This window comes from Aedes albopictus, chromosome 2 (assembly GCF_035046485.1).
Source record: "Aedes albopictus strain Foshan chromosome 2, AalbF5, whole genome shotgun sequence".
NCBI classification, from domain to species: domain Eukaryota; kingdom Metazoa; phylum Arthropoda; class Insecta; order Diptera; family Culicidae; genus Aedes; species Aedes albopictus.
The window spans coordinates 172,790,646-172,804,036 of NC_085137.1; the positions used below are offsets into that span (position 1 = coordinate 172,790,646).

General features: G+C 39.9%; 1 protein-coding gene across 8 annotated transcripts in view; it reads left to right on the top strand.

Annotated features, from left to right (window-relative positions):
- LOC109398630 (zinc finger protein chinmo) overlaps nt 1-13,391 on the top strand; it is a 309,562-nt gene that overhangs the window by 204,311 nt on the left and 91,860 nt on the right. For all 8 annotated transcript variants that reach the window (XM_062850726.1, XM_062850728.1, XM_029859144.2 and 5 more), the window contains exon 3: nt 11,916-12,159. In XM_062850726.1, the coding sequence (XP_062706710.1) occupies nt 12,045-12,159 (115 nt within the window). In that variant the 5' untranslated portion in view covers nt 11,916-12,044. The remainder of the gene's footprint in view (nt 1-11,915; nt 12,160-13,391) is intronic.

Genomic DNA, 13,391 nt, shown 5'->3' on the forward strand with positions numbered 1-13,391 from the left:
AAGGTTAATATCCAACTCAAACGTGAAAGCTGTGCTGCTGTATACCAGTGAAACCTGGTGTGTATCAGTAAAGAACGCCCTACGCCGGCTGCGCAGGTCTTCAACAACAGATGCCTACGGTATATAATTAGTGCATCGTGGCATCCTAACTCGCAAACGCACCCAAAACCCAAGTACACGTATCAATACCTCAGAAACTGACTGACCAAACCAGCATAGAAACAGCAGCTGCACGCAGTTTTCATCTCATGCATCGTTATTCTACTTATCAAGTACCTATGTGTGAGTTGTTTTTCCACCGCTCATTCCCCCAGACCCCCCTCGGTCCGCTTTCGATCGCACAAACCCCGGCTTTTGGCGCATTCGATACCCCAGTGCGTATATACATAGTTGAGTTGCAATTTAAAAGCCCCGCAGCTCTCAAAGGCGTGCTTCCAGTCTGCCTCACTTACCACCCACCGCGCGCACTAACCCCACCCTCCTTCTGTCCCACTACCCACCAAGATGCTATGCGTAAGCCTAAGAAATAAGAAACGCACTCGGCCCGCCAAATCTTCGCAGCCAAACGCAGTGGTAGTGCGTTGAGACTTGAGATGATGATGATGGGGGTACAACACATGGACGATTGCCACTGGCATGGCACTGGTCGTCGTCGTCGGTTTTTTGTTTTGTTATTTCTTCTCCGTTTTCTCGAATTTTGGTTGAATACGCGGTTCTTCGGACCGAACAATGCAATGGGTTCCAGTCCAGCAGCAAGCACAGAACCCGTAGACGCGGTCCCAAACCATTCCGCAATGAATGAGGAATTGGACGAACCACCGCGAACGTAGAAACGCATAGTGCGTTTGAGAAGAAACGAAAATGAAAATGAAGCGGAAGAAACCCGCAAGAAGAAAGAAACGCACCGATTCAGTTAACCTTAAACTTAATTAAAAAATTACTGGACGGGGTACGGCGGGTGGACTGAGGTACTTCAGAATTCAAATGCCAGCAACGAAGAGCGAGAAGGCCTCTTTCGGTGGCAGTGATGTGACAAATATAATTGTTGGTGGAATGAGTTCGAGGGGTCGTAGAGGATGGTAACAAGGTCTGAAACTAATTCGAAGTGTTTAGGTGTCGAATAATGACTTTTGAAGGCTGTAATCGGAGGAAGAAAATGCATTTCGATCTTTATGACAACCAGTCAACTTGTTTGTTTCGCGGATGATATGAACGTAATTGTTGTTGTAAATATGTATTTGTTGTAAGTTCATAGAAAATTTAGTCAACCATCGTAAAGGTCATATTCAAAACGATTGCAAATTGCTCAAGGATACCGAAACTTCATGTCACTCAAATCTGGAACACTACACACTAGTGCAGCCACTATCCTATCGCCCAAACGCACGTTCAAATAGTCTCTAATTAGTGTTGCAAATTCTGGAATTTGCCGCTTCCAGCTAACAAACGCCACTTCAATATATTTAAATCAGCAAAATACTGCAGGAGCCTAACGGTGAATCACTGCCAATACCACACCGCTGGCGCTGACTGCCTGTTGGAAACACTCGCTCCAACTGAACGTTGGAGTCAAGTGCTATGTACCTAAAAATGTTTGCCTCTATGGATAAACTATTCGAAAAAAATGAAAACAAAAACTCAAGAATACATTACAGTAGTGGGGACATTAGCATACATTCGAATAAATAAGCCATTACGCCGAATGACGTGTGACGACGGTTCTCTGCAGTTTTGCGGCTCTAGCTACTACTGTGTCCCTTCTGGATAGGCCCGGCCAAAAATTGGCCATTTGTCGAATGTTTCCATCAGAAAAACGGAATGCAAATGCACTTATGTCGTCTAACTGTTCCTCATGTCGAAACATTTTAGCTCCTAATAGAAAAGCAGCGGGCTAGCAGGGAGGGAGTCCACCTTAGCTCCCTCCCCTAATATTTAGAGTCTATGACTATGACATCAGTCGTTCGCTACGTTGTGAATATATAATTACTATCAGTCAGTCAGTGGCATGCTTCCGACAGAACTTGCTACAAACAACAACTCGCTAGCCAAAAAGGGGTATCCCTTTCTCTGGATATGCACACGTGCAGCACGACTCGAGTCTCGTTTTCTTTTTAAGTTAGACTGCTACGGAAGAACTGAAAATAAAAACAAATATGCTTAAATAATGCTATCGAACAGTAATATTACATATTGTAATCAACGCTACAGTGCATTTCGTAGTCAATTCCATAGAAAACGATAAATTTACAATACAGCATATGATTATTACCATAAGTGGTATGGTAATTGGATGTTTCACGATTCAAAACGTTTTTAACAAATTTCTTGCACATCCAATTATTATGCTTCATCCTATAGGCTGTTTTTGTGAATAATATCTATAGAACATAAGTTCTATCGTCCCTTTGGGCTTTGAAGGATCAATTATCATCTTCGCACGTCTCTTGTAAGATCAATAGTCCAAGAGTTTCACCAATTGTTAGTCGATTCCTTGTAGGATCTCGTTTCCAATCGAGTTTCTGGAGAAATTCATTGTGGAGTTTCTGCAAAAACTCATAGGAAAATCTCTTCAAGGATAACTACATTTAAATTCCTGAAGAGTTTGACAAGGCTTATTCGAATGGTTTCCTGGAGGAATCTCTGAAGCTATGTATGCAATGAAATGCAAAAAGTTGATTTTCCCAATTTAATTTGTTTTTTGATAAAAAATTGTATAGACATTTTGTGGAATTCTTAAGAACAATCTTAGCGAAAGTCCTGCAGTTTTTCTTAAGAATTTCTTAAATAAGTGAACTTTTGAACCATTACAGAAACTCGTCGATGATTCCTGGAGGAAATCTTGGACGGATTTCTGAAGCAAATCCTTGAGAAATTCGTAGAGAAGTTTCTATTGAAATTTTTTTGATGACTGAAAGTAGGACATTTGAAAAAAATGAAGGAAAAATACTTGGAGAAACACCTTGACAAGTCATTGAGAAATGCAAAAATAATATTCTTTGTTGGATTTTCAGAGGAATATGAGATGGAATCCATAGGTGAGGTGAACTTCTTGAAAACTCCAGTGAAAATTGAGCAAATCTGCAGAAATTCTCGAGCGAATATTTAAAGTCGTTATTTAAGGAATCCCCTAGTGGATTTTAAGTTCCTGAAGAAATTCCTAAACAAAACCCGGAGAAACGATAAAAAAATCTTAAAGAAATTCATGACGCATTTTACGACAAAATTCTGGACGAATTTTGGGAGGAAATCTTGACGAAAATACTGATCAAATCTAGGATCAAATTGCTAGTGAAATTTCTGAAAATCCCGAAATTTCTGCAAATCAAGAAAGCCCAGAGAAAATTTCTGACGGAATTCTGGGATTATTTTGGAAGAAATTCACCATGAAATGTGCTAATATGCCAAAAATGGTCATATGCAACCACCTCATCACGAAAGAGCTATGTATGCAACGAGCAACAAATTGATTTCCATAGCAAGAATTTTTTTTTGAAAAATTTCCCGGAGACATATTTTGAGGATTCCCTGAGAAAGTTCGTAGAGAAATTTCTAAGGATATTTTTTAGAAATTTCTGAAATAAGTGATTTTTTGGAGAAACTTGTCGCTGAATCCCTGGTGGATGTTTTGGATGAATTTCTGCAGGAAATCCTGTATAAATTCATAGAAGAGTTGCTGATGAATTTTCTTGTAAAACTTTTGCAGGTATTCCTTGAGAAGTTTCTGAAGGCATTGAAGATTTTTGAAGTATTTGAAGCAATACTTTGAAAAATGTAAAATATATTCGTAGATGGATTTTCAGAGCAATTTGTGAAGACATTCGTGACGGAATTCGTGGATGAATCGCTGGAAAACTCCGGTAGAAATCATGCAACGCTGGAGATATTCCTGAGTGAAGTTTCAGGGACGTTATCGGAGAAATCTCCGGAATTGATTTTTTGTCCAAATTCTGAAAAAAAAAGACGAATTCCTACAAGAATCCCCTGAGAACTTCGTAGACAACATTTCTTGAGGATTGCCGGGAGAAATCTAAAGGTGATTTTTTTAGAGAAATCGCTGGCGAAATTTACAAAAATCAACTTGCGGGGGAATTTCTCGTGCAGTTCCTGAAGAAATTCCTAAAATATCCATGGTAAAATGTTAAACATTCTTAGATAAATTCTTGACACAATTTAAGACAAAACTCTAGACTACTTCTGGGAGGAAATCTTAGTCAAAATACTGAAGATATTCCTGGATTAATTGCTCGTGAAACTTCTGCAAAAAAATCTGGAGAAGATCTGCAAAAAGTTGATTTTTCCTGCAAAAAAAATGTTTTGAAAAATGTCGTAGAGACACATTATAAGAAATTTCTGGAAAAATTCGCTGCAAAATTCCAAAAGATTTTAGAAATTTCTGAAATAAGTGAACTCCTGATGTCCTGGAGAAGCTGATGAATGAAAACCTGGTAGAATTCTTGGACGAGTTTCTGAAAAAAATCCTGGAGAATTTTCTACGGGAGTTTCTGTCGAAATTTCTTGAAATGTTTTGAAAGGACTCCTTGAAGAGTTTTTGGATAAATCCATTGAAAAACGTAAAAAGACATTCTAGGATGGATTCTCAGAGGACCCTTTGAAAAACTCCCGCTGAAGATATACGGCTAGTGAAATTCCAGAATGAATTTTTAGAGACGTTGCTGAAGAGGAGATTTTGACAAATTTTTGGAAATTTTTAGACGAATTTCTATAAGAATCCCCTGAGAACTTCATAGAAAACATTTCTTGTTGACAGCCTGATATCTCCAGGCGAATTTTTCGAGAAATTGCTGGAGAAAATTTTGAAAAAAAACCTTGATTTTTTGAAATCTGTTTATTTATGGGGAAATCTCTCGTGCAGTTCCTGAGAAATATCTGAAGAAATTCCCGAAATATTCCTAGAGAAACATTGAAAAATTCTTAGTCAAATTCGTGACACAATTTATGGAAAAGAAATTTTCGAAAGATATTTTGGAGAAATTTTTTGAATGATTTCTCGTGCATGATTTCTAGTGAAATTTATTGAGAAATTCCCGGTTGAGTTCGAGCACAAACTTCCCCCTAAATGAAAGTCTGAAGAGAATTTTCAAAAAAATTTGGAGATATTATTGGAAGATTTTTAGAAAAATTTCTAAACGAATCCTTGGAGAAATTCTTGGACGCCTTAAAAATTTCTGAAAAATTTTATGGAGCAAATCCTGAAAAAAAAAACTCTTGGATAAATTCATGAAGCATATTATGAAAAAAAAAAAACCCTGGAAACCTTCCTATAGAAATTGTTAAGGGTATTCCATGGCAATTTCTGAAGAAGTTATTGAAGAAATATATAATCTAAATAATTCCTGAAGAATTTGCTGAAAGAGTTCCTAAAAATAACTCTTCAAGAAATTTTCCTGCTGAAACTGGCGAAGGAGTTCCTGAAGAAATTTGTAGGGAAAATCGTAGAAAAATGCTAGGAGTATTTTCTTGGAGAAAACACCCCAAATCAAGTCCCTGGAGAAATATCAGGAGAAAATCTTAGACGACTTTCTACTAGCATCCATTGAAAACTAAAAAAAAAACATTTCAATAACATTTTTTTTTCGAAAAAAAAATTTAAAAAAAAATCTGGAAAAACAGAAATATGTTGGGAAATCATACGTGTAGTTCCTGGAGAATATAATGAAAAAATGCCTGAACTTTTTTTTAAATGAACCTAGAGAAACGATAAAAATCCTAAACAAATTCATGAATCTGGGGAAGTCCCATTTTTTTTTTTTGATAAATTCGTGGAGCAAAACATGAAAAAAATCCTGGGGAGCTTCCAGAAACAATTGTTGAGGTAATTCCTTAGGAAATTTCTAGAGAAGTTACTGCAGGCATATCTCAGTAGGTCGGCTCAAGAGGCACGTTCTCCTCCATTTGGGAAATTTGTGCTATGATATATCTACTCAAATTCCTGAATAATTTTCTGGAAAAGTTGTTAAAGGTAACTGTCCTGCTGGAGCTTCGGCAGTTCCTAAAGGAAATTCTAGGAACATTCTTAGAAGAATTGCTAGGTGCATTTTCTCGGAAAAACCTCTATGGCAAATCCTTGTTTCTTGCAAAATTAAAAAAAAAATCTGTTAAAAATCCGAGAGACATTTATAACATATTGTTTTCAGAGACATTGTTGGAGAAATTTTTGGGACAAGTAAAATCTTCGTTGAATTCCTTGAGAAATATCTGGAAGAATCCTGGAGAAATTCCTGTTGGAATTTCTGCACAATTAATTGAGCTTAAGAACTTCATGACGGATTTTCATGGTGGAATTTCTGAAAATATTCCTGAGAAATTTCCAAAAAACTGCTTGAACAATTTCATGGGGAAAATCATGAAAAAAGTCCTGGAGAATTTCCTGAAGGAATTCTGGAGGTAATTCCTTAAGGCACCTACACACCAGTCAAACGGTCAAACCTCGTGTGGCTGTATCGGCAAACCTGTGCCGTTTTACGCAATGTTTGACACAAAGATTAAACATAGCAAAAGTCTGAGCAAGTTGATCGGTCGCATGACCAGGTTTTACCAACCAAGATTGGTGTGTAGGTATCCCTAGGACATATTCCTGCAAAGGCAATTTCTAGAAGAAATTACTAGAAGCTCCTAACCGTAAGGCAATTCTCTAAGTAGTTATCTTGCTTAAGTTACCGGAAATTTAGTAGTATTTTTTTTTTGAGAGAACACTGAAGCAATTCTTTAAAAAATGTGCTATTTAAAAAAAATATAGAAAAAAATTCTGATATTTCTGATTTATTTTTTGGATAAATTGTTGGAGGAATTCCTAGAGCAATTTCTGGCAATATTCTTAGAGAAATTATTGATCAAATTTTTAATAGAATTGGTTGAGAAATTCCTGAAAAAATTCTGGATAAATTCCTAGTGCAATTTCTGTATAACTCCTGAAGGGATTCCCTAAAAATTTAATGAAGGAACTTCTGAAGAATTCCCTTAAGATAGGGATCTTAATCTTAAAGTCCTTAAGAAATTATTGCATACATTTTTCGGAGAAAATCGTGAAAAAACTCCTAGGGAACTTCCTGAATGAGTTCCTGAGGTTATTTTCAGGGAATTCATAGAGAAGTTTCTGATTGAATAACTACACTACCCAAGTAACAATCAGCATGCCTTGAAGGTTTATTCATGTTTTATCCTGGTTTTATACGAGCATGTCAAAAAGCTAGTTGTTCTAAATTAGTTTTATGTGGTAGTTTTTTACTTTGAACCTTTGGCGTTCCATAAAACTATCATATAACTTCTGCTATAAATATCTTAAGTTAAAGACTTGCAAGTAGACATGAATTGGTTTTATCACTTATTATATACCATCCCCATAAAACTTGCATTTGCGGTTGTTGTCGGAGAGATTTTTTTTTGTAAACAAATACACAAAACTGTGAGGCAATGCATAAAACCAACAAAAGATTTCGTGGCCGTAACATAAACCAAAAAAATGCTGTGATAAAATCACTAGTTCTATCATGAGCTCAGTTATGACTACCTCAGGAGGGTTAGCCCTATTGGAGGAATCATCAGGAACACAGAGTTTTACCAGAAAAATATGTCGCCTAGCCGGTATAATTTATGTAAATACAGAAAAATTATTACTCAATTTTATGATTTCACGTACAGCTTAAGATCAAATTAAACCATACAACACGTTTCCATCATTTTATTTTGTCAGAAAAATACATAATGTCTTTTAAACTCCGCTGTGAGGAAAAAACCTTTTTTGCACCCAATTCCACCGAGTAAATTAAATGCATTTAACTTCCAAATTATGCTTAGTTTATGTGGCGCACTTAGTTTTTGTCATTATCACAGCCACATTCACCAACAATTTTCCTTGGCATGTCTCCTGACACGTATTAAATAGGAAAATAAATCTGAATTCGATATCTGCATCTTTCCAATTGATGGCTGGATAAACAACAAAGCATAATTTATTCTGACGATCGAACATTGAGAGTGAAAAATAATCAAAACAATTATTTGACAAGTCAGAAGATGGTTTTATTTAGAAGATTGATAAAACTATGATACAACCCGAAATCCTAAGCCGGTTTGCATACGAAGTCCTGTACACCCTAATAAGACTGGGCCAACTAGCCAGAACGTGGGCTTATTGAGGCATACAAGAACTCGAGAGCATTTTCAAGTCGGCATCAATGGTTTTATGTTTAGGATTTTTTAATCGCTAAAAAACTTTGATAAAATTAAAATTGTTACTTGGGTAAACCCGTTTCAAGAACCATTTGTAGTATGATAATTCTATCAGAAGGCCGGCTCCAGAGGGACGTTATCCTTCGAACCATGATAATCCCATAGTTTTGAATCTCTTCGTCTTTTTAATTTAATCACAAAACAACAATAACCTGTACTGTTCCAACCATTCAGGCAATGGTAATCATAAAACATTAACCATAACCCTTATGGTAATTATCAGTTTGAAGCAGAGAATCAAGTCTTGCAAACCAGTCTAATGTGCATCGACCAAAAGGACCGTCCAAAACGAGTTTTCCTTAGTCGAAAAACCCCAGCAGCGCCACCACTTCCCTCTAACTGGTGCTCGATGGTGATGGTGGTGGTGGGTGCAGTGAGTGTGCATGATAAATTACTTTCCCCCACCCCGACGACGACGGTCCAAATTTGGGCTTATGAGGAGTAAGAAAACTCGTTTTCCTTTTCGCGTAGATAATAGGTAGGTAACAGCAGCAGTAGCAACAACAGTCGGAATGAAGCAAACTGGCTGGCAATTCGATGCGTATGGCATTGTGCCGCGGTGGTGGCGTGCGTGAAAAACGTGGTGCGGAAAATTTAGGGCGGAAACCAGTTTCAGCAGTTTGCAGCAACGCAACGCACAACTCAACGTCTTGCGTTGCGAGTTGAAGAGAGAGTGCGGCGGGTCTTGATTGATAATGGGCTGTCGGTGCGCTGCTTGTGGTGCTGCTATGGGGAAGCAGAACAGACGGAAAACCGTTCCGTGCGTTCTGTAACTGCAGTGATTACGATCTAAGAACGGTACTTAATTTGGAGTAAGAACTTGCTTTGCGCAATGGTTGGGGGTGGGTAACGCGTGCACTTGATAGAGGTTGAAATTCGGAAATTTGTTCTCTGAAATAAAGGGGGTTTCGTGCAACTTTTGATATGTTTGTATGTAGACAATATGAAGGTATTTATTATTTTAGGATACGCGTAAATAAATAAATAAATTAAACATAAAGAACTAAAATAATTATAAATCGACGACCTGTTCCGCATAATCTTCATTATAGTAATCGTAACAATCAATCTTTACAGATCAGGTCATCGTAGATGCAGATATTGTAGGTCAAGGCACCGATCAGCAGAGGAACTCGAGCAAGGTGTACTTTGATTACAAGAAGGCCTACGACTCAATACCGCACTCGCACCTGCTCAAAGTACTTTAAGGTTGTACATGGTAGATGTGAAAGTCATCACGTCAATACAGCATGTGATGGGGATGCGGAGCACGTACGACAAAACAGTTCTGTTGCGGTCAAGAACTCTCAGTATCAGGATGGAGTGATTCCAAGACTAAAGGTCCACTGCGATTCTGACTTGCCATGAACTGCCTCAGCAACGCAGTCAACCAATCCAACTTTGACTATGACTTGAAAGTTGGGAGCAGGTGTACAAGAATTACCGACACCTGTTTAATTGACGACCTGAAGCTGTTTGCGGGATCAGCACTGTTACTGCTTATGACGGTGTTCAGGAACGACATGCGGATGAAATTTTGATGCCAGCTATTTCCGCGTCAACGAACAAAGGTAGATTCGGGACATGGTTGAAAGTAAAGCGTACAAATAAATCGACTTCCAGCTAGTTCAAGGCATTCGCCTCATAACGATCAAGAAGGCACTACAGGACAAGTTCTTGCTTCGTCTCAACTATGTTCTGAGGAGCTTTCTGTCAGCCGACAACAAGCTTAAGGCGATCAATACGTTTGCTATTCCCCTGCTGACCTAGCGCTAAGCTGTATGCTACGGGGTGGTAAGATAGACCAATACTGACCTCAAGGCGTTAGAACCACCAGTATGAGTGGCGTTCACCAAGCACCGGATGCGCCATCTAAGATCGTAACCCTGCTACAGGCAGTAAGAGGAGAAGGCTTCATCGATATCCAGGTACTAAATGTTTCCAAGATCCAACAGATGCGGACACTTCGCATAATGCTGAAACCGTAATGAAATGACCGCACTTTATGTGACGCAGGCTTCATGGTAGCCATTCAGGATCGAATCAGGGCTTGTTCATAAAATGTAGACTCTTAGGAAGGATCGAGCGTGTTGCAGACCGTTCAGTGTTGGCTAGATTAGCCTACCGTGATCGTCACATCGAAGTTGCCAAGATTATTCACTAACAACTTGCTTTAAAGCACAACTTGGTTGAGATATTTGTACCCTACTACAAGTACTAGCTGGAGCCGGTTCTGGAAATTACTTGCATTACTGCTGTACTGGGATTGCGAGATCATTATGGGCTCCCTTATTTGTGCCAATTGGCCCGATTCCCCGAATAGACCATAATGTCCAATCAATGTTCTCTGGCCAATATATGTAGATAACGAAATACCACGACCTGGCGGAGAAGTTGAAGCAGATGTGTCACTTGGAGGACGTCCGTACAGTTCCGGTTGTCCTTCTAGCGTCCGAGGTTGTCTCTAAATCACTCCCGAGGTGCCTAGACGAGTTGGAATTGAGGAAGGGCCTTGAAATCATCCAAAAAGCGTTATTCTAGGGGCCTGCAGTATAGTCAGGTGGCTTTCAAACCACCATAACTGGAAGTCTATCCAAATACAGACTCATTACCATCTCCATCCTTTGAATCGAGAACATTTTGTGGCGAGCGATCACCTCGAACAAGAATGCAATGTATAAGTATAACCTTTACGGTAAAACTGGTCATTCGGGAAACAGGTGTTCTGGGAAAACACATTAGGAGAACTGACATTCGGGAAATTGTAGCACAATAAAAAATAGGCATTATATTCTCATTGCATATCAAACCCGTCATTGAATTCATAGAAAAAGTGACAAACTATCGTCGAACCAATCAAAATCGCGTAATATCTTGTTTCAACTCCACCTTTATCAGCGAATCGCTGGTTAGTGATCGAATTCCACAGTCTTCCATCAGGCTAGTAAACCCATAAAACACCTGTAACGCATTTGCTGTCTCTGTCGCACATCGTTCCACTTGCAGCATCAACACCCAAAAAAAACGCAAACGGATCACCAGGTTGACTCATTTGCATAATTCAACAAGCCCAATATAACCGACAGACAACGGGGCAACCCCGGCGACGGGCCTACCTAAAAAAGTTCACAAAAAACGAATGGAAAGTCTGTGTTCGCGTCGGTGCGCGGCCGCGGCGGCGGCGGTTCACGTCTGGTGCGTCCGTTTGCTGAAGGCCACTCACTATGCGTGAGAATTGTGCGTGGTATCGATGATCTCTCAAGGTCTCCAAACGTCTACCGCCGAATGATCGGCGTCTACGTCCCGCTAACTCTAACCTAACGTACCGTGCCGTGGTGATGCCTAAGCTAAAAGCTTCGCCGTAGATCGCGGCACGTGACGATTAACCGCCGAAACAAACCGGCCGAAACGCACGCATAATGACGGGTTCACGTTTGGCGGCGCTCTGATGAGTTGTGCAAATATGCGTAAGGTGCGCGATCAGACGTCGCTGCCGCGATCGGATGCGAACAAACGACGATGATAATTGACTGGGGTGCGAAAAAGTGATCGGTTGCTTGGTACTAAACTTCGATGGAGTCGCATGGTTGATTGTTTATCCTACTTCTACCTGCTAGTAACAATCATCTAACAAAGTTCTTCCTTCTTTCCCTCTCCATTTCCAGAATACACGATAGCTCATCACCTGTGACGGGCCATCGACAGCAGCAGCAGCAACATCATCATCATCCAAGTCTCGCGCTGCAACCGTTACAATAACCGTCAAGCTGAATTCGCCAAAGTCGATAGTCAAGATGGATCAGCAGCAGTATTGCCTCAAATGGAGCAACTACTCGTCGAACCTGGCGGCGGCCTTTTCGAACCTGTTCGATTCGGCCACCCTGACAGATGTCACACTGGTCTGCGGAGGTGAGTCCCGTTCATTCATTCATGTTCTTCCACCTTTCAGAAAGTTTTCCCAGCTACGAGGCTTTTAATGCAAATAAAAAATCTTGGAATGTCGTCAAACGACGACAACCTGTCAAATTTATCCGCCAGCGTCTGGCGGAAGGCATAGACAGGCACAAACACACACACATGCAAAACATGTCGTCGCGCTTTGACCGGCCATATCCTGTCCAGACGATGGACGATGGACGTCGGTCGGTCACCGCGACGACGACAACGACGGGGAAGTTTGAAGCTGAAGATAAAAGCCTATCCCGCATTACCTTCCGGGAAGCGGTACTCTATTTCTGCCGGGGAGCTGGGAGTGAGCCGTTAAATTTAGCTTGAAATGTCCTCCTAGACAGAATCCAACAGGGCCGGGTTTAGGGTTGCCGGGCTTTTGGGAATGTTCAGAATGAAAATGTGATACAGAACATGCAAACTTACGTACCACTACTGAAAAAGCACTGTTCATCAACTTGGTTTGACTATTGGCCTATTATCGCGGTATTACTCCGGGAGATGTTCAGAAAGCACAAGCCCTTCGAGTTTTCCTCCAGTAATTCCTACAAAAGCTGCTTCAGAAATCCCTTTAGAGTTCTTCCAGGAATTTTATTAGGAGGTGTCTGGAACAAGTCCTCACTTTTTGAGGATTTTCTCTTTAATTTTGTTTTGAAATTCTTGTATGATTTTCTCCACAAATCTCTCCAAGGATTCATCAAGAATGTAAAGGCATCCTTGTAATAATTCCTAAAGTATTTTATTTTCTGGAGTCCCACCAACAGTTTTTTAGGGAACTGTAGTTCCTTTCGAGTCAGTCTTCAACACTTAAGAGCACTTGAAGGAGTTCCACAAAGTAATCCTTGGAATGACTGCATGATTTTCAAGAGGAACTGTTGGAAACACAATCCTGTGGAATCTTCTAGAGTGATTCCCAGATAATCTCCAGCTGCATACATTGTTTTAAATACCGCGTAAGTGAGAAAGTTACCCAATAACATCCAGGGGGCATTCTGAAAAGATGGAGCCTGGTGCAGGAGTCCCAGGGATAATTCCTCAAGAGAACTTCCTTAGGACTTCAAGGATTTTTTCCAGTAATACCTTGCTTCGGGATTTTGAAATTCTCTTGGGATTCCCGGAGTATTTCTCTGGCAGATCTTGCAGAAAGCCAAAGTCCTTTGAGTTTTCCTCCAGTAATTCCTAAAAAAAAGTGC